General features: G+C 43.5%; 2 protein-coding genes across 2 annotated transcripts; one reads left to right on the top strand and one right to left on the bottom strand.

The window, feature by feature from the left end:
• The first annotated feature begins 789 nt into the window (after positions 1 to 789).
• Positions 790 to 8,124, top strand: LOC310662682 (struthiocalcin-1-like). The gene is made up of 6 exons (XM_083409628.1): positions 790 to 1,178; positions 1,689 to 1,767; positions 3,382 to 3,473; positions 5,324 to 5,455; positions 5,711 to 5,837; positions 6,455 to 8,124. Exons 2-6 carry the CDS (start codon positions 1,701 to 1,703, stop codon positions 6,532 to 6,534), a joined length of 498 nt encoding a protein of 165 aa, XP_083265754.1. The 5' UTR covers positions 790 to 1,178; positions 1,689 to 1,700; the 3' UTR covers positions 6,535 to 8,124.
• A 2,588-nt stretch (positions 8,125 to 10,712) lies between these two features.
• Positions 10,713 to 16,916, bottom strand: LOC310662296 (C-type lectin BfL-2-like). The gene is made up of 6 exons (XM_083409080.1): positions 16,828 to 16,916; positions 15,868 to 15,940; positions 15,310 to 15,401; positions 13,097 to 13,237; positions 12,595 to 12,709; positions 10,713 to 10,977 (listed from the first exon to the last, which is right to left on the bottom strand). The coding sequence occupies exons 2-6, from the start codon at positions 15,926 to 15,928 to the stop codon at positions 10,910 to 10,912; spliced, it is 477 nt and encodes a 158-aa protein (XP_083265206.1). The 5' UTR covers positions 15,929 to 15,940; positions 16,828 to 16,916; the 3' UTR covers positions 10,713 to 10,909.
• Positions 16,917 to 20,773: the final 3,857 nt, after the last annotated feature.

The raw sequence follows: 20,773 nt of genomic DNA on the forward strand, positions 1-20,773 counted from the left end.
GATCAATGTCATGCAATCCATCTCCATAAAAGCTGAACAACTGTTACCCCCCTAAAAAGAAAGCTCAACAACTCTGCTTACTCCCCCCTAAAAAAAAGCTCAACAACAATCGGCAATCAGTAGATCACTGCCAGTTTTCTTTATATACTGGGAGTAGATCACAGTCTGTAGAGAGTTGGACATGCCTGTCCTAGTGTATTATGGAGACAACATGGCTGCCACTGAGAGCTACCAGGTGCACAACCAAAGAAAGCATTCCAGAACCCCAGTTTGTGTCTCCAGCTTCCATTTGGATGGAACCTTGCCTTCCACTCTGCTGGAGCTGCCCTCAAATAAGCCAGGTAGGAAAAATAGCATCTAAAGAAGAAGAAAACAAGGGTGTGTGTGTGTAGTAGTAGAAGAAGTAGAACAGTCCCCACCCTCCATCACCACAGGTACTTATATCCCAATCTCAGAAATGAGCCAAGGAGGGTGGAGTTAAATAGCATGAGGAAGCAAAGAGGAGGGAGGAGTTTAGCTCCCCTCAGATATTTCCCATTTTCATGTAAAAACTAGACCTCGCCAAGCCCCAATTTTAAACATGAATAACATGAGTGGTTTCCACAGTTTGGGTTTTATGGAATTCTTGCCACGTTGACTCATCTGCTAGGGAACGTCTTGCATGTGGCAGAGGATTCTGGGAAATATTCCAAGGCAGTCTCTCCCTTTATGAAGGATGCGGGCCAGTCTTGTTACAGGTCAACTTTGCACTACCTGAAATGAGGGTGTGCTCTTTGAGCAGACTCAGCACTCCCCTTCACTGACACCTTTCAGTTTCAAAATAGAAAGTGGTGAAGGAAGTGCCCCTCCCGAATTTGGGTTTATCTCCAGATGGTAGACCTGTTCTTCGATTCTAGTTAAGTCTTTTATATTGTATTTAGAATATTTACTTTTCCATCACCTTTCACATAAATACCTAGGGACATTCATGCAACCAATCATGTGTTTTTATGAGTATTTGAAGTACAGCCTTTCCTTCGTCATCTGTACTTTATGCATGTCTAAAAGGCTGGAATTCCTTCCTCCTTTCCCCTGCCTCTGACCTGACAAAGCTTCATATAATAATTAAGGCAGTCAACTTGGGAGTCAGGCTTGCCTGTGGAAAGAGTTATCCATCACCTCAAAAGGACTGAACCTGGGTAAGTTGGAGGTGGGGTTGGGGATGGGAGAGAAATTCAGTTCAGATTCCATTTAAAGACATACTTATTGAATCTGCACTATCTGAAACAATATGAGAGCTGAAACATAGCCACCCTTTGAAATTTGTATCTCTTTGAATTTTTCAACACAGTTGAATTTCTCGTAGAATTTCTTCAGCTGTGTAACGCATACAAAAATGATGTACTTGGGGAAGGTGTTAATAGAAATGCTTATTGTTGGAGATTCCTCAAATGAGCATCTGATCTCCAAGGTCCCTTCTAATCTCAACATTCTATAGCTCAATGAATCGTCAACACTGATAAACCTCAAGCTTTTGTTTCTTTCGTCTTTCTCTAATCTTCATAGTTCTTAGAAGTTCAAATAAAGTAGAATTGTGGTTTTAAGAGTAGACAATGTTTAAGTCCTCCTTCCTTCCATCACCACTTGGGATGAATGGCAATCAGTGGAGGTATTTGTTGAATTCACTGTACATTCCTCTTCCACAAAAGGTCTACCACAAGATGGGATTTGTCACCTCCTTCGCCTGTTGTCTTCTTGGAGTCCTGGTCTCCAGTTCTTTTCCAGGAGGTGAGCATTTTAACCAATTTTTGAGAATTACCCAATGCAAACTATTTACCCCTAGTCCTTCAGGTATCCATATAAATATAATTAATTCATTTATTCCCCCTTTTAAAGTCTAAGTCATAATATTAAGGCAGGCAATCAAGAATGCAGACACAAGAGAACTATGATTAATATTCCCTTACTATCTTAGTCTTTATATCAACCCTTCTTGGGTTGTAATCCTAGTTACTATCACAATTCAGGAATTCAAGCTTGCTTAGCAATGTCAAGTTTGAGATAATGTTACTCTGAGAAAGCTTCCAAGATAATATTGTCTTTCAAACATATCCTCAAGGAAAGAGCACTGTTCACCAAATGACAATCCTATTGCACTCTTTGAATATTTTGGTTCTCCATTCAGTGACTGAAGAGCCATCTTGGCCATCCATCACATCTGGGCTCTGCTGGAATAAGAATCCTCCTTTGCTACTGCTTATTCTTGCCCTTACCATCTTTCTGCTTCTCTTGTTTTCTCAATAATAATAATAATAATAATAATAATAATAATAATAATAATAATAATTCAGTTTTAAATTTAACATTTTCACTCAAATATAAATCAAAATCATAAAAATATAGGATTCCCTGAATCCTTAGACTTCCCTCTACTCCTCCATGGCTTCCATTGTTAATCTTTACCCACCTGCATCATATAATGTTCTCCATTTATTCTTAAAATTCAATTCATACCATAGCACTTGTTACGTTACAAGTGTTGTTATAATTCTGCCAATGTTTTTAATTGTTTGCAGTATTCTTCAAGGTAACTTATAAATCCCCCACATTCTTTATTAAATGTATTATCTTCTTGATTCCTGATCTTCCCAGTCATTTTCGCCATTTCAGCGTAGTCCATCATCTTTATCAACCATTCTTCTCTGGTCGGAACTTTATCTTCCTTCCATCTCTGGGGCAATAGTATTTGTGCAGCTGTCGTCACATACATGAATAGTCTTTTCTGCTCCTTTGGTATTTCTGCACCTAGAATTCCTAGTAAAAAAGTTTCTCTTATTTTCTCAATCTATTTCTCTCCTTGCTTCACTTTTCCCCTTCCCTCTGCATATAACCTCCCTCGCATATAACCTCCTCCGCCTCCTTATCTTTCTGTTTCATGCTTTTAACCTGTGCTGCTCTTCTTATCCTCAGCTGTTGTTTCTCCTCGGTGTCTCCAGCCAGTTCTCTATTCCCTCCTTGGGGACATTCCTTCTTTCACACTCTGCCAGACACACTTTTATCCTCTGCCTGCATGTCTCTCTTTCTGCAGTTTTACATTGCCTTGCCCCTTTCAGTCTACATAGCTCATATTTGAGGCAGGCCATGAGACCAAAAAAGTATGAGAGGAGCTGTAGAAATCTTTATCTGGGTTAAGTGGCATTATATCAATAGTGCTTGTTATATTTTCAAGCAATGGCTACCCAGCTAAGGCTATTAGAGCAATGGTTTAGGTTAGGCCTATATTCATTGGTTTCAAAATTATCTGTGATTGCTCAAAGCAGTCACCCCTTTTAGCAGTGTAGCTAAAATAAGATTTCACATAAAGAAAAACCATCTTATTACTTTGTTCCTTTCTCCTCATAGCCAAGGCCCTGTCCTGTCCTGATGGCTGGCTGCAAAACCAGGGCAATTGCTATGGATATTTTGATACCAAGTTGTCATGGAGAGATGCTGAGGTAAGAAATATTTCTCCTCAAGCAAAATGTAATAGAATCATGGAATCATAGAATTGGAAGGTATTTCAAGGGTCATTTAGTCCAAACCCTTGCAATGTAGAAATCTCAACTAAAGCATCTGTGGCATTTGCCTCCCAGGTGGGTCATAAGGAAAGGGTTAAATGAGTGTGATGTGATTGGCCAGAGAGAATGCAAGGGGAGGAGTAAAAGTTAGAGTCGGAGGTGTGTGGAAGTTAGTTGAGTGTTGGGAGTTGGAGAAGTAAGAGGGAGGAATAGCCTGTGGGTTGGTCAAGTTGTGTGGTGAGAGAGTGAGAGGAATTGTTAGGTGGAGTCAGATAGATAATTGGAATAATCAAGTTTGAAGTTGTTATTTGTTCATGCTTATACAAATAAACTTGATTATTTGTTAATGTTAACAACTGTCTGGACTCCGTGTGTCCCCGAAGAGAAACGGGGTGGTGGCAGCGAAGAGGCAATCTCAGTGGTGGCACAGGGTCAATAGACCGTCAAACATCCGGGGACCCTGTGTGATCACCACAGCATCCATGACAGATGGCCATCCTACCTTGGCTTAAAAACCTCCACGGAAAGAGAGGCCACAGCTTTCCACTGTCAAACAGATCTTGCTGACAGAAAGTTCTCCCTAATGTTTATAATTTACATCTTTTGGGTTCCTATCAGATTCTGTGAGCAGGGCTATCCTTGCCCTGGAACAATATCTATCCAGCATCTCAGACTTCACAAAAGAGAGTTGGTCACTTTATGTTCCAGTGAAGCATCTCCGTGGGAGCTGTGAAGGTGACAGTTATGCCAAATCCTCCCCTCCCACCAGGAGAAGAGGGAAGAAATCTTTGTGTGGAAAAGTAGGATAGACTGCAGTTCTGAAACAGATCTGAGACTGGGTTCGCAAAACATTTCATGGCTCTGGCTGTCTCCCTAGAGAACTCATGTATGAACTGTAGATATGGGCAGTCTATGGGAGTGTTTGATCCTCTGCCTATGCTCAGCCTATATATTTGCAGAATAGTATTTTTACAATGTCAAAAAGCACCCAGTGACCTAATTCCAAAGGGAATTTACCAAACATTACGTATGTACTGCACCCCTGCAACTTTTCGGTGCAAGGGTGACATCACAGTGCATGCTGTGTGGTCTGCAGTGTTGTGAAAGGATTCAGTGCTGATCATTTGGGTTCCCGAGCTCAAGTTAAAATAAATTAGGCATTGCAAAGCAAATCTCCCAAGTTCAAATTTCCTTGCCTCTATTTAAATGTAATACTCCCTTTCTGTAACCTTTTGCAGCTTTTTCAACATTCTGCATAAAAATGCTTCCACCTAAAATTTCTACATTAAAAAAAAATGGGTTTGTTGGAAGACCGGCTTAGGGTTTCTCCAGATGACCTATTAATTGACCACTCATCCTGCATTCATCCTAGATGAGGGGGCAGGAACATGTTCCTACATTTGTTCATTTATTTATTTAAGGGGATTAATTGTGCAAACCTACACTTCCTGTTATGTGCTTGAATTCCTCATGTGAAATGCTGTCGATCTGGAGGTGCCATTAGTGCACCAAAGTTTAAGCCCGGCAACGTGGTATGTGACACTAATTTCTTACAGTCTACCAGTAAGACTTGCCTCTTGAAAGTCAAATTTCAGAGAAATAAATAAAAATGTTGATATCCCACAAACTCTGCATCATTCCTCTTAGTGAGATATGGTTTTTGAACTGTTGTTATCTGATGTGTTGTGAGACACTTTGGGAATGACTTTTTGTAAAAGTGGTATATAAAGAAACATGTTCTGGTGGCGGTTGTGACAAAACGTCTTTCATTCTTTCTCCATTCTTAGACTGCATGCCATAGCTATGGCCATAGGGCCCACCTTGCCTCTATCCTTAATGTGGATGAGACAGCCCTGATTGCCAAGCACATCTCCGCGTCCCAGCAAGAACAAAGCAACGTATGGATTGGGCTTCATTACGTGAGTTGCCTTCACTTGCTCTATTCCAAGTCATTGTCATAGAGTAGTGGCTTCTTAGCATCACCACTCCTTCCGTATATAAAAATATCCAAGAATGAACCCCACATGTTACATCAATATTATTTTCAATGCAGATCCTCCTCTGACTCATTCATAGCTGGCACTACCTTCCCACTGACCAACATATCCAGATAATATTGACACCAGGCTCCTCATTTCCTTACTTACATGATCTATAATGTCTCAATCTTGCAGAATGGGCGTTGGAGGTGGCCTGATGGATCAGTCTACAAGTTCGACGAAGGTTACAAATCCTGGTACCCAACCACACCAGACGACTGGGCCCCTTATGAGCATTGTGTGGAGCTCCTATATTTCCCAGGTAAGGAAACCATTTGCAAGGTCTGACAAAATAACAATTAGATGTTGAGTTCCACATGGCCACACACTTCTCCATCAATGTCCTACTTCTGTAAGTCATACTCAAAATAGTTCCATCAAAATCAACAGACCCAGGTTAGTATTTTATGAAAGTCCATTGATTTTAAGGAGTCTACTCTGAGTGTGAGTTAGTTGGATACAACTGTCAGTCAGGTATTTGTTTCTTTACAGCAAAGATAATTACTCTGTAGAGTGGAACAGCAGTGACTTATGTGTTCAGCATTTAGGGTCACTTCCAACATACCACAATGTAGAAGGGTTCAGTTACAGCCTATCTGCATAGTAAATTGTATGTGACAACTGCCCTGGGATATTTAGATGAAGGGTGGTATGCAATTTGTAGCAACCACCATTACCACCACCATCACATTCATGTTGTATTCTGAAAACTGGTTGCCAGGCTAAAGTCTGAGTTGTGTGTTCTCCTCACCATAGGGAAAGTGTTGACTAAGGGATGTAGAAAATCTAAGATCAGAAAGCAAAATTAATCTGGACTATTTATTCTTCACGTGCCTCCTAACTTCTGGACCTAATTCTGTCATTTGTTCTCTTTTAAAGAAACCGTTTACAGTTTTGTGAAGTGGAATGATAGAAACTGCAACCAACTCAACAGCTACATCTGCAAGAAAAAACTCTAAGCCAGCAACTGTCATTCCCAACTGTGCCTTCTGTGATTGATGGACAGCTCTCTGGAATCATTACCTCCTCTCCAGCCCCTCAGTGATCAACTCTCATCCATTATTTCCAAGATAGGTTTCAATACAATGTAATCCTAATCATCTCTTATGCATATATTTCTTGTCATGATTCTGTCCTTCTCATCCCATCAGTCCTTACAGCACCAGTTCTCAGAGCACAAATCTCATGATGAGGAGGCACTCTTTGCATGAGAGTCCCAGGAACAGGGGGGTGCTGTGTCTAACTCTCACTGTGTCTAGCACTGCTGTTCACAACACACAAGGCACTCAAATCCAGATGTCACCACAAATTTCATTCCCCAAAACAAACACCTTTCCTTAGAGCTGCTCAGCGCAGTTGATATGAAATCCAGAATTTTAGAAGCCACAAAATGAGGACAGGGAAAGAAGAAGAGTTTGGATTTGATATCCCACTTTATCAGTACCCTAAGGAGTCTCAAAGCGGCTAACATTCTCCTTTCCCTTCCTCCCCCACAACAAACACTCTGTGAGGTGAGTGGGGCTGAGAGACTTCAGAGAAGTGTGACTGGCCCAAGGTCACCCAGCAGCTGCATGTGGAGGAGCGGAGACGCGAACCCAGTTCACCAGATTACGAGACTACCACTCCTAACCACTACACCACACTGGGAAATTGCAAGGGAATCCCATTTAACCTGACCAGCACCATGTTCTGGAATGCTACACTAAATTTTAAACCAGATTCCTGCCCCAGGAAAATGCTGCCTAGAGCTTCTAGTTAAGAAAAAGCTGTTCAATATTCTCAGGCACACATTCCCCGCCCCACCCCAAAGTCAGTGTTTCCAAATGAGGAACCGACAATTTGCTAACATACAAATGCAAATTCAAGGATCGGAAGCATTAAGCAATATCAAAAGATGGCAATTCAACAATAGCAAGTTGCCCAGTCCTTTCGCAGACTTGTTTTAACTGAACATAACAGACATGAATAAGGGACAATACTGAGCACTAGCTGGACATCCTCCATGTTGTTTTACTTTGCGTGCATGGGCTTGGTGCATCTAATGGCCCCATGTCCATTTTCCTAGCTCTCTTCTCTTTTGCATAAATGGTCACAATCACTAGGATAGTCAGGTCACAGGTTTTATTACACCTAAATGTCACAGCACAGAGACACACATCAGTGTCAAAGATCTCCCTGAGCAGCTTCCCTGGGTTAGATTTTTCTTACACCTCTATAAGCCTATAGTCTTATGCCTCTGCCTGATGTCACTCCATCACTCCAGCCACCACCCAGCATCCCCCCCCCCCCGCCCGGTTTGCCTATTGCTTAACCAAGACTGAGGATGGGAGAGAAGTTCAATTCAGTTCAAAATGAAAACCAGGCCTACTCACACTTTCTAAAAACAATTCATGAGCTGAAACACAGCCAACCTTTGAAACTCACACTTCTCTGAATTTTGCAATGCTGTCCTCAGGTAACGTATATAAAAAAATCCCAAAACTATTGTTCATACAAATTCATAGATTAGTGTAAAAATGCATTGTATTGGGGGAAATTGCTTTTTAAAAACATGCTTACAGTGGTACCTCAGGTTACATACGCTTCAGGTTACAGACTCCGCTAACCCAGAAATAGTGCTTCAGGTTAAGAACTTTGCTTCAGGATGAGAACAGAAATCATGCTCCGGCGGCGCGGCGGCAGCAGGAGGCCCCATTAGCTAAAGTGGTGCTTGAGTTAAGAACAGTTTCAGGTTAAGTACGGACCACTGTATATTGGGATAAATTCACACTAAAATGCTGATGAATCTACATAAATATTTTTTTAAAAAAACAATGATGTGCAGATGTGGAGAGCTGAATTAAAGATGGGGGTAGGATGAGAAACAGACAGAAACTAAAACTGGCACACCTGTTTAACCTTACCCACATCCTGAACAAGGCACACAAGATCCTGTGCTGAACTGCATGAGGAGAAGTAGCAGGGCAGAGCTGAGTAAGCCCACACTGGTTGCACCTTCATTGATATCCACATGTACCACTGCAGGATTGACTGCAGAAGGGATGGAGAAGACATTCAATTCACACTATGTTTGAAGCATATCTCCCTAATTTGCACTTTCCAAAATAATACAACTGCTGTAAAACAGCCATCCTTTAGACCTTGGCACTTCTCCAGGTTTTGAAATACAGATTGGTGGCCAAGCAGCGTAATGCATATATAACTGAAGACAGCACATTAAAAAACATGTGTTGGTGAAAATAATGTGCAAAACTATATTATATTTCAGATCAATACTTTGTAGGTTGGGAAACACTGAATGCCGACATGTGCACGTTAGAAGAAATGTTTGTGAAAGTGCTGGTGAATTTCCTCGCCCCGGCCAAAAAAAAACCCCCCAAACCTTTCACCAATAGTTGTGGAAATGTGAGGAACTCAAGTTTGGAGAAATGAGAAATCAAGGGAAACCAGAACTGAGGGCAACCTTTCCTCACAGATGACCTGCTGAGATTATTGATTTGACACACATGGAAGCCACTGGAAGAACAAAACAGACTCTTGCATTGAAATAAAAATTATCCAGTCCAAAAATGTGGTTCAAAAGCTTTGCTCACAGAATTTAAAAGAAGGCACCACACCTGACATGGATGCCTGCAATTAACATATGCATAGACCTGAAATGCAATCCCTTTCATGTGACTGTGAGCTGATCATCTTGTGACTAAGCCCACAGAGATAAAGTCCAGGCCCAGCTCCGTTAATGATTAACCAGGTAGGTTTTTCTCTAACCTCATGAAAATTTCCAACCATGTTTCACAGTATACAATACAAAGAATGTTATATATCTCCTGTTGCCAGTGCTTTTACCTGGGGGTACGCATACCCCTAAACATTTTGTAAATCTAAGTTTGGCCTCATTGAGGGGCAGTATTTCAATATGAGTAGGGAAATGAGAGTACTCCTAAACATTTTTAAGGAAAAAAGCACTGCCCACTTCAATGTACCATTAACCAATTGTCCTAAACATGACCTCCTGGGTAGAACATGCCATTGGTTGCTCGGGCCAGAAGGGAAAGAGGATGGAATAGTTCCACTGCAGTGCAGTCTACATGGGGCTACATGGGGTTTTGAAGGTGACCTGGAAACTACAACTAATCCAGAATGTGGCAGCTAGACTAGTGACTGGGAGTGGCTGCCGAGACTATATAACACCAGTCCTGAAAGACCTACATTGGCTTCCAGTGCATTTCCGAGCACAATTCAAAGTGTTGGTGCTGACCTTTAAAGCCCAAACAGCCTCGGCCTAGTATACCTGAAGAAGCATCTCCACCCCCATCGTCCAACCCGGACATTGAGGTCCAGCATTGAGGGCCTTCTGGTGGTTCCCTCACTGTGAGAAGCAAAGCTTCAGAGAACCAGGCAGAGGGCCTTCTCTGTGGAACGCCCTCCCATCAGATGTCAAGAAAATAAACAACTCTCTGAGTTTTAGAAGACACCTGAAGGCAGCCCAGTTTAGGGAAGTTTTTAATGTTTGATGTTTTATCGTGTTTTTAATATACTGTTGGGAGCCTCCCAGAGTGGCTGGAGAAACCCAGCCAGATGGGCAGGGTTTAAATAATAATTGATGATGATGTTGATGATGGGGACTCTTGCCTTTGCACAGTAGACTGCCTTCAAGCCAGGCAAAGGTCAGAGACTGCTTTACCCCTATCTCTCTATCCACCATCCAGACAATCAAGGTCAGTGCTCAAGTTCACATTCCAGTCAGACAAAATCACTCATGTCTGGCACAGTGAAGGGCCTACAGGTGAGCAATTGGGGCAGGGGTGTCTGGTTTAGCATCCCAGGATTTGGCACTGGTCAGGTAGTCTGGGATCCCCTTACATTTTCCCCTGTCCCCAGCTCTCAAAATCCCAGCTTTAGTATCAGCTCTGCTGAGCACCTCTGAGAAAAGAATTTAGGTTTGGGATAAAAGGTTTCACCTACGTGTTGCCCTGAGTGCCTTGTCAGGTATCGGCGACACTGCTGGACTGGAGCCCCAGAGGTACAATGTGCTTCTTTTCTCCGGGAACTCCAGTGCAAGAATTACCCCTTCCCCAGTCTTCAGATATATTTTTTTGGAACTGGAGCAATAAGGATGGATTCAGTGAAAAGAGAATACACATAAGCGAGTTTATTAGGATTATATTTTGCAGAAGTAACAAGGAAACTTCGAAGTGAATGGGAAGGCCAAAGAGGTAGCTCTATAGAGGAGGTTATTTTGAAAATGAAGAAGAGCTGTTTTTGAGGGATGGGAGAGGAAGGAAGGAATTCAGAGATCCACTAAGCAGGCAGAGTTGGGAACTCCAGTCTCCTTTAAATCTCTTGTTTGCAGATATAGGTATTCAAATGGTGACAAGGTTCATCATTCCACTTTCGAAAACCTAAAATTCAAGACATGACAAAAGTTACTATTTCTTGCCCATTATTACATAACCAAATGGATGTGGTTTGGAGTACGGGTTAGGATTTGGATTTGACTTGGGTATATTTCAGATACTAAAAATCCAGACAAACTTGTTGAGCTCTTTTCTTTTCGTTTTGCTTGGGCCTTGCACCGCCTCCCTCCCTGAACCCTGTTCAGGACCCTATTCAAGGTAAGCGGCTTTGGGACACTCACCAACTGGGCTTCCTCCTGACTTGCACTGAGTCTGGGATGCTCGGCTCCTTTCGGCAGCCGCCACCGCTCTGCGCACATGCCATCTATCTGGGCAAACATGCACGCATTGCAAGGTGCACCAGGAACAAGTGAGGACCAGCCTGAGCTTTTTTCTCTTTTTGAGGGTTGTTTTTTTGTGTGTGAACATCTCCCTTACACCACCCCACCCCAAATTTTCAGCTTTTAAAGCATGTTTGAAGCATTTTCCTTTGAAAATAGTCCTGGTTGCTATATGTCCAGGTTTCCCCAGACTTTTTGCTGCTTTGCTGCCCAGACGCCATTTTCAGGCCCTGATTCCCAAGCATGTCTGGAAAAATCCGGACGTACGGCAACCCTACATTGTGCAGGATGGACTTGTCCAGAACTGACCGACCCCATGTGGGTTGCCCATCCAACGGTTGCCTGACTTCAACCTCATAAGTGTGCTCCTGATTCAAAATTTGCAGCTGAAATCGGGTCTTTTTTAATGTGGCACCTTCTTTTGTTTCTTTATCTGACTTTAACCACTTCTTAGAGAAATGCTGTAGAAAATAATATGACATGGCCCACTTGAAAAACCACTGTTTCCAGAATATAATATGTAAATGAGTATGCATGCAAATAAAACACATGCAACTAAACTATGCAGATGAGCTACAGCTGAAGCTTCCTGGTGTGTTGGGCAGTGACACTAAATGCTGAATGAATGGACCACTGCTAGCCAGGTCTACAGAGTAATTGATTTGTAAACATTTCTACAAGCGAACACCTGATTGAAGGTTAAATCTGACTCATAATTGGATCCCTTCTAATCAATAGACTTTAATTAGTGATGGTTAAAGGTAAAGGTAAAGGTACCCCTGCCCTTACAGGCCAGTCTTGACAGACTCTAGGGTTGTGCGCCCATCTCACTCAAAGAGGCCAAGGGCCAGCGCTGTCCGAAGACACTTCCAGGTCACGTGGCCAGCGTGACATCGCTGCTCTGGCGAGCCAGAGCCGCACATGGAAACACCGTTTACCTTCCCGCTAGTAAGCGGTCCCTATTTATCTACTTGCACCCGGGGGTGCTTTCGAACTGCTAGGTTGGCAGGCGCTGGGACCGAACAGCGGGAGCACACCCCGCCGCGGGGATTCGAACCGCCGACCTTTCGATCGGCAAGCCCTAGGCACTGAGGCTTTAACCCACAGCGCCACCCGCGTCCCTTAGTGATGGTTAATTTGGGTCTATTGACAGAGGTATTTTCAGTGCAATTTAGTCAGATGCAACCCTGAGAAAGGTTGGAAATTTATAGGGAATTGGAGGGTAATGTAGCATTCAAGGTGAAAACGCCTTTTTTCTCAGGCATGCAAATAGTTCCCCTACCTGTCCTACGTTTAAGCTCCACACAATACTCCTTGCCGCCATCGTTGTTTGGCTCCCATCTGTTCCAGTTGTTGTAATTAAAGAATGAATCATCAAGCCACTTCCAATCTCGGTTCTGCAGGAAAGAGAAGGAACAGCTCATTTGACCAAGGAGGTTTGTAGCTCAGTGCAAGGATCTTCAGAGGAGGTTGCTCAGCAGGAAGCTCTGGCAAGCTATGATGGAGACAGTATCGAAGAAGCCCCTACCATAAGCACCATCTATGCAGGGCCATGGGTGCTGAGGCACCCACAAAATGTTCACTGTGGGGGGTTGGCAGTGAGAGGCAACGTGTTGCATGTGTGGGCACCCCTAATGTGGGGTGGAACCCAGCACGCCTGGCCCCTATGTAAAATATTGGAGAAATAATTATGGGGTGCAGCCTGTGAGATGATAGGATGGCATTGCTAAGGAGCCACTGTGCTGTGATGATGACCTGGAATAGGGTAATTGAAGGGAACTCACCTCATAGGGATCATAGAGACCAATCCAGACATTATATTTTCTCTTCTGCTTTGAGGAGATGTAATTGGCCACCAAGGCTGACTCTTGCCCTGTGAGTATAGAAGCCAGATGGGTCCCACGGCCATAGCTTTGGCATGCAATCTGAGAATAGAGAAGGCACTAAAGTATTTCTGCCACCACTATCATCATCCGCTTAACTGTAGGTCACTTTCCCACAAAATGGTACCCAAAGTGGTTCACAATGTATCAAAAAGACAACAAGACAAAACAATAATAACAACAACTTATTACTTATATCCCACCCATCTGACCGGACCTCCCAAGCCAACAAAATATTAAAAACATGATAAAACATCAGACATTAAAAACTTCCCTAAACAGGGCTGTCTTCAGATGTCTTCTAAATGTCAGATAGTTGTTTATTTCCTTGACATCTGATGGGAGGGCATTCCACAGGACAGGCGCCACTACCAAGAAGGCCCTCTGCCTGGTTCCCTGTAACCTCACTACTTGCAGTGAGGGAACTGCCAGAAGGCCCTTTTAGCTGGATCTCAGTGTCTGGGCTAAATGATGGGGGTGCAGATGCTCCTTCAGGTATACTGGGCCAAGGCCGTTTAGGGCTTTAAAGTCAACACCAACACTTTGAATTGTGCTCGGAAACATACTAAGGTAAGAATTCAAAAGTGATATCCCACCCAGTTGGAGTTATCCAGCTGTGAACAATCATGTGTAATGTCAAAGTTCTTAATCTATTCTGTCTTTTGGAATGTGGTCTGTCTGTTTGTCCATCTGTCTATCTTTGACCAATCTGTGGCCCAACAAACCTACTTTTTAAAAGAAACAGATAAAAACCCCAAAAGAAAATTAGGATGAATGCTTGTTGCCGTGACTTCCCTGTACTCTTTTCGGCACCTTCTAAAAACATTTTCTTTAGACAACCCTATCCAGACATGTAGAATGTTGGTGTATGTTTTAAACTGGTTTTTAGACTTCTCATTGATTCTATTTTCCCCCTGAATGTTTCAAATACTTCTTTTTAACTGTTTGTTACTGACAGTGCTATTGTATTGTTATTTTTTGTAAATCACTTTGGGTTTTAATAAAAACTGAACAGTGTATAAGTCTTGTAAAATTTATGAATGAAAGAATGAATATTCATCTCTCCTCAGGCAAATCAGACTGAGTGTTCAGTGAATAATGGATATCACATAACTTCTGTGTAAGCTTTGTGCAAACAAATCAGGATGAGGGTTCACGAAATAAGACCTCTGGAGGAGACCAAAGTTGGTTTTCTCACAACTCCAAATTCAGAAGCCTTTGCGTACAGAATGTTGAGATTGTTTCAGAAAAGGAAAATAGGCATTTAAATGTATGCAAGGAGTTTTGAGCTGGAGGGATTTGCTTTGGAATGTTGAGTTCATATTAGCTTGACCTCTGCTGCAACACAGATAATCACCAAACAAACAAACCTACCGCCTTCCATTTTGGCACTGCAGACCATTACAGTGGTACCTCGGGTTACATACACTTCAGGTTACATACGCTTCAGGTTACAGACTCCTCTAACCCAGAAATAGTACCTCAGGTTAAGAACTTTGCTTCAGGATGACAACAGAAATTGTGCTCCGGCGGCACGGCAGCAGCAGGAGGCCCCATTAGCTAAAGTGGTGCTTCAGGTTAAGAACAGTTTCAGGTTAAGAATGGACCTCCAGAATGAATTAAGTACTTAACCTGAGGTACCACTGTATTCTTTTCAGTAAGTGAGATGACTTGCCTCTTCCTAATGGTGAGTGAATACATTCTGGCCAGGCCAGGCCTCCTGACCACAGGATCCAACTCTTTTGGGCCAAGGTCCCTTTAGCCCCCCAATAAAATATTTAAGGGGGCGGGTTCCCAAAGGTGATGGGCATTGCCATTCCAATGGGGGGGGGTGCCATGTCTTGTGATCGATTGCGCAGAGCAGGGCTTACATGGCCACTTCCCCGCCCCTTATTTTATTTAAGTTGCCACCCTTGAGGAGTCTTGACTGTTAATTAAGCCTTTGTGGCTCCCATGGAAACACATTGCTTGAACATGTTAGGTGATCAACTCAATCTGAAATGTTGGCCAGGTATTGTGTCAGGACAACTCACATACATAGCCCTCCCCATCTCATGTGCAACCCACAACAATATCTTATGCTACAGCTTGGTTGGTGAGAACCAACTTCTTACCTCAGCTTGAGACCATGACTTTGGACTATCAAAATATGCATAGCAGTTGCCCAGCGCTCTCAGCCAACCCCTGGAACAGTATCTGGCCCTTGCTGTATGGAAAGAAGAGTAAAGGAAGAAAAAGAGGGTGGGACAAAAGTTGTAAGAAGACTATTTTTAATGTGAAATCTCACTTTACTTGTACTTTTGCTTATTCCAGTGAGGAAGCACAGGTAATTTAAACCTTTGCGCTTTCAGAGGTGGTTAGTGTCCAGTTGAATTGGTGAGACAGAAGGCAGGGAGACCAACAGAAGGTGGATCCAGCAGCAATGACAGGCAGTGCCACTCCCTGACTGGTTGTCAATATGAATATGAGGAGTGGTTCAGGGCAGACTGAGGTTGGTAGGGCAATTCCCTATTCATTCTAATGAACCAGCTTCAACTGCCTGATTATTTATTCCAACAGCCTTAGCTTGGTTACCATCACCTGGAAATATAACAATTACTTTTTATTTTCATAAATGCTTAGCCCCTATTAAGATTTTTGGGAAATTCCCAGATAATTGTTAAAACACTCACCTCCAGGGAAAGAATAGGAGACCAGGAGACCAAGAAGGCAAAGGTAGGTGGCAACCCCCATCTTCTGGCTGACCTTTTGTGGAAGGAAATGTGCAACAAATTAAAAACCTATCCTTACTTATTGCGAATGTTGTGATAGCAGGAAGAAGTAAACCAGCATTTTCTGTTCTTAAAATCATAAATGGGAAGATTAGAGAAAGAAGAGAGAACCCAAAACTTAAAGTTGGTGATTGTATCATGGAGTCAAGTGGACCAGTGGAGGCTGGTGTCCATTGGGGCTGGTAGGGCAGAAGGCAGGAAGACCAGTGATAGGTGGAGCCAGAGTCAAGGACAGGCAGAGCCAACCAATCCTAGTTTTATTCCCTTCCCATCCTCTTACCTGCAGAGTTCCCTTCCTCTGTACTGTTTCCTTAGGACACTCTAGAGACAAAATGATGGACTATGGCTGGCTGAGTCATCTCTATGAAGACAACTGCTGCATGATTTTGAGGAAATATTCATGGAACAATGTGCCGTGAGTTCTAGCATCTAAGGAGTGCCGCTAGACTCCTGTTTTCTCAAAGGCTGAGCTTCCTTATATGTGAAAAATCTGGCAGCCACAATGTCAGAAGAGAGGTGGTGGCCACCTTCAACTAGGAACGTGGGGGAAATACGTTCCACTTTGCATACAAAGGGAAATCCACCTGATTTGCATGTATTTCTTCAGATTGGCAGTGCAGTTCACCAGCCAAGTAATGTGAAGAGAAATGCAAGGACTAGGAAACAGTGTGTAGAAATGCATTTGTATATGAAAATAGCATGCAAAATGCATTATAAAAAGGAGAAATGTTCGCAGAAATGTGTCAATTAGTAGAAATTTACTAAAATGCTGATTTTTTTTAATTTTAAAACTGCCAACTGATGTGGAAGACAGCAAGAGACCAAAGCTGTCAGATTCACCCATCCCGACCTCCAACTTACCCAAGCTCCGTCCCGTTGAGGTGATGGATGCTGCTTTCTGCCGTGGCAAGTTGGGTTCTCAGGCTGTGGGGCCCATTCTTATATAGAACTTGGCCAGGGAAGGGCGTGAAAAAGAAGGAAGAAATATGAACCACGTTTCCATATATGGAGTACAGATCAAGAGAGAAAAGGCTGGTTTCAAATTCCACTGAAAACCACCGACATTTTGATTGCGTGAATATTCAGAGCAATTGCTAATATGCTTGTCCTAATGCCAAGTCCCCTCTGCTGCTGCTGCATTCAGATAGCCACAAACTTGACACCACCCTGACCCACCCCAGTCCCATCCACATTAGCTGTGTTGTACAACACCAGCCTGGCAGGCCCCTGTAGTAACTGGAACCAAAGTTTTGTCCCTTGGTCTAGCCCTGATTAAGCTCTGCTCCCCCTGCCCCACATCACCCCACGAAACAACTATTACCCCAGAGGGAAATCTGTCATTGCTCCCCACTCTCATTGGCTACCATTCTAGGAGTCATAGCAGCTCTGGCAGAACAACTTCTGTTAAGACTGCAGTGGACAAGGGAAGGTGTCTCTCTCCTCTGTGCATGCACTGAAGTCCAGAGGAAAATTGGAACCCTCTATGCCTGCTACTAGGGACACGGGCGGCGCAGTGGGTTGAACCACAGAGCCTAGGACTTGCCCATCAGAAGGTCGGTGGTTTGAATCCCCACGTCGGGGTGAGGTCCTGTTGCTTGGTCCCTGCTCCTGCCAACCTAGCAGTTCAAAAGCACGTCACAGTGCAAGTAGATAAATAGGTACCGCTCCGATGGGAAGGTAAATGGCGTTTCCGTGCACTGCTCTGGTTTCGCCGGAAGTGGCTTAGTCATGCTGGCCGCATGACCCGGAAGCTGTACGCTGGCTCCCTCAGCCAATAAAGCGAGATGAGCGCTGCAACCCCAGAGTTGGCCACAACTGGATCTAATGGTCAGGGGTCCCTTTACCTTTACCTATATGCCTGCTACTATATTAATTGTCTGGACCATGTTTAATGTGACATCTAGTTCGCCCCTCAGAAGGCATCTCTCATGGGCAGAACTTATGAAGCAGAATTGGGGGGGGGTGTTGTGTACATGTGTGACATCACACACACAATAGTTGGTGTGTGTGTATTTGTGACATCACTTGGCCAAGTGTCATGAACCCTGGCTTCTCCTCCTCTTCCTGTGGCGGTCGGGGGGGAAAGGTCCTGATACCATGCAAGTGATGTCACGGGCAGCATGTCTTGAGTGTCCCACATGCTGCATGATGCTTGGAATCATGCCAAGAGGAGGAGCCAGGGGCTGGAAAACGAGTGAGGTCCCAACTAAAGAAAGATGGCAACTTAAAGTGGTAGAATATGTGCAGCTTGCAGACCTAACCTATCGAATAAGAGATTGGAAAATGTTTATTGAATGTATGGTGGATAATTCTGTGCACTTAAAAGCATTGGCAGCATTAAGATAAATTTGACAGCGTAAACAAGTTTTGATGGCTGCAATCATGGAATACTGAATGGTTTAGTTTATGTAAAATATGCAGGGATTTATAATATGCAAAATGAACCATGGAAAAAGAAGAAGGGAAGTCATTGACATTTTCAGGTTGTTTAAATGAATATACTAAATTGTAAAATTAATAAAAATAATACACACAAAAAAGAGGAACATCCAGGGGGGAGGAAGAGAAACCAGCCATGGGAACTGTGGCTTGGTGCCCAGCCTCCTCTGTCCCCTGAATATTATGGGAACTCAGCCCCAGCCAAAAAAATCATTTGGGGGGCCCAAAGAGCTCAGACCCACCCCCAAGTTGGCACCCCTAGCAGAGAGGCACATAAAATCAGAAGGAAAGAGGTGGAAGAAATTTGCAAGTAGATAATAAGTATGACCTGGTGCAAAAGGTGAAAAGGATCCTGCAAATGTAACAGTTCTGCAGAAGAAGGAACTTGACCAACTGTAGCTCTTTGTGCAAGCTGTGCAAACCCAAAGCGTGGTTGCTAATGCCTATTCCACCTCTATAGCCAAGTCACCCTTGTTAAGAAATAGTTGCATTTGTTAAGAAATAGTTGCTAAGAAATAGTTGGTGCAGAGGTCAATTTGACATAGTAATGTTATGAGTTGGGAGCGGGCTGCCAGACCCCTCTAATCCCTGCATCCAGCAAGTGTTGAAATGTAATCAAGCAAAGCTCGCTTCCTGGTGAGGTGAAGTGGGACTAGGGGGCTCAGGGCAAGACGGCAAATGGGTCAACAGACATTAACCGCTTTACAGTCGGAGCCTGAGGCTTCTCATCAGGGGGAGGGATTAGCAATGGATTCTTGCGCTTTGGCTCAACCCTGTCTTTCCCCCCACCTCCCCTTTCAGAGTGGTGGGGTTATCAGGGGAGCTCGCAATTTGGCGTTGCCAAAACCCTGCACCCAAAACTCCCTTTTGAGTTTTCTTTAGGGGTGTGCAGCACCCTTGTTTGTCCCCCTTCAACAATTGAGCCTTCAAGGCTTGCTCTCTGCAGCCATTCACTGCAACCCATGACTATGACCTTCTCAGTCCATCCATCTTTGCAACTCAAGGTCCAAGAGCACCAACTCAAGTTTAGATGGTGGTCGCAGGGAACGAGGAGCACAGCACCTAAGGGACCTGCCCCCAGCAGTGCTGCTCACTGCAGTCAAACCTAAAAATAGCTACAAATTGCTGGCATGCTAGTTGTCTTTCTGAGAAACTGCTAGGTTTCCTTCTAGGCAGGAAGAGATTTACTTTAAGAAAAGAATAGCTCAGACTCTGGAATGCTTGCAGGCAGTCCTGGTACAACGTCGCCATTATAAGACAGCAATCTGTACCATTCCGGTTGAGTTACAGCTCTTAATACATTTAAAGGCAATTAAATAGTACAAACAGGGTCACCAGGCGGGGGGGGGGGGGATAAAAGGAACATAGAGGCAACCATCTGAGACTTTGACAGGCAGCATCATTGCTAACGATTCCTTAATCACATAATTGCTGCTGCTAAGCAATCAGAGGAAGGAACCTGGGACTCTGGAGAGGAGCCTCCGAGAGCAGTAGAAAAGGAACAGGGGAAGCTGGTGATATATGCTGCTAGCCCTGACATCAGGCAAAGGACAAAAGTCTGCTTCAGTACTGAGATATGTTTGTTAAAGCACTTTCCTCCGCTTCAACATTATTTCAATCACTCCCCAAGTACACTATACAGTACTGCCTTTACAGTATAAAAGGCAATTGGGTGGCTACTCAGAATTACCTTGCTTGAAAGATCAAGGCTTTCTTCCTACTGAGAAAACATTTGTGAAATGCCTATGCCCCACCCCATTTGCCATGTCTGCTTGTCACCACGGGACTGTTGCTTATTGATATACCATAGCCATTGCACAAAACAAAAAATATATAATGAATCAGAAATACAACCATAAAGCCATCAAACATCTCACAGGTGCAGCAAGTTAAAATTCTTACTTAAACACATGGGTTGTAATTTTCTGTTTGTCGTGATTGGCAAAATGTTTTGTGAATGCTTAAGAGTATTTCTCCTTCTATCCCAGGCTGCACTGGAAGATCTAGGCAGCTTTTGCTGGGGCTGGTCGAATGAACAATGCAGCATCCCAGGCCTTGTCAGAGGTCACTGCTAGGATATAGTTTCGTTCCACCTTTAGAACAGACATGTAGAGTTGTTGTATGTCACATGTCTATTTACTTCCAGCACAGTCTGCTGGGAACTTCCGTTGTATATAGCTTTTGCCTCTGCCATTTGCTTGGACACAAAGGGAAGCAGACATATTTTTTCCTTTGTCCTGATGCTGAATAAATGCTTGTAAATATGCTTACATATGCCTCTGTCCGCTACTTCTGTTGCAAAGAGTTCTTATCTCTGCTAGCTTGCGTGCTCAGTCTCTGAGGCTTGAGTTGCAGTTTTGATGCTGTT

The sequence above is a fragment of the Podarcis tiliguerta genome, assembly GCF_965153285.1.
Source record: "Podarcis tiliguerta genome assembly, chromosome: 13".
Lineage (NCBI taxonomy): Eukaryota > Metazoa > Chordata > Lepidosauria > Squamata > Lacertidae > Podarcis > Podarcis tiliguerta.

Bases quoted from the DNA above. Each gene is read 5' to 3' on its own strand.
- LOC310662682 (XM_083409628.1), top strand. From the start codon at position 1,701: ATGGGATTTGTCACCTCCTTCGCCTGTTGTCTTCTTGGAGTCCTGGTC. The intron at 1,768-3,381 runs GTGAGCATTTTA...TTCTCCTCATAG, and splicing joins CTCCAGTTCTTTTCCAGGAG to CCAAGGCCCTGTCCTGTCCT. The intron at 3,474-5,323 runs GTAAGAAATATT...CTCCATTCTTAG, and splicing joins TGTCATGGAGAGATGCTGAG to ACTGCATGCCATAGCTATGG.
- LOC310662296 (XM_083409080.1), bottom strand. From the start codon at position 15,928: ATGGGGGTTGCCACCTACCTTTGCCTTCTTGGTCTCCTGGTCTCCTAT. The intron at 12,710-13,096 runs GTGAGTTCCCTT...TCTTTCCTGCAG, and splicing joins GTCTCTATGATCCCTATGAG to AACCGAGATTGGAAGTGGCT. The intron at 10,978-12,594 runs GTAGGGGAACTA...CTTGAATTTTAG, and splicing joins GGAGCTTAAACGTAGGACAG to GTTTTCGAAAGTGGAATGAT.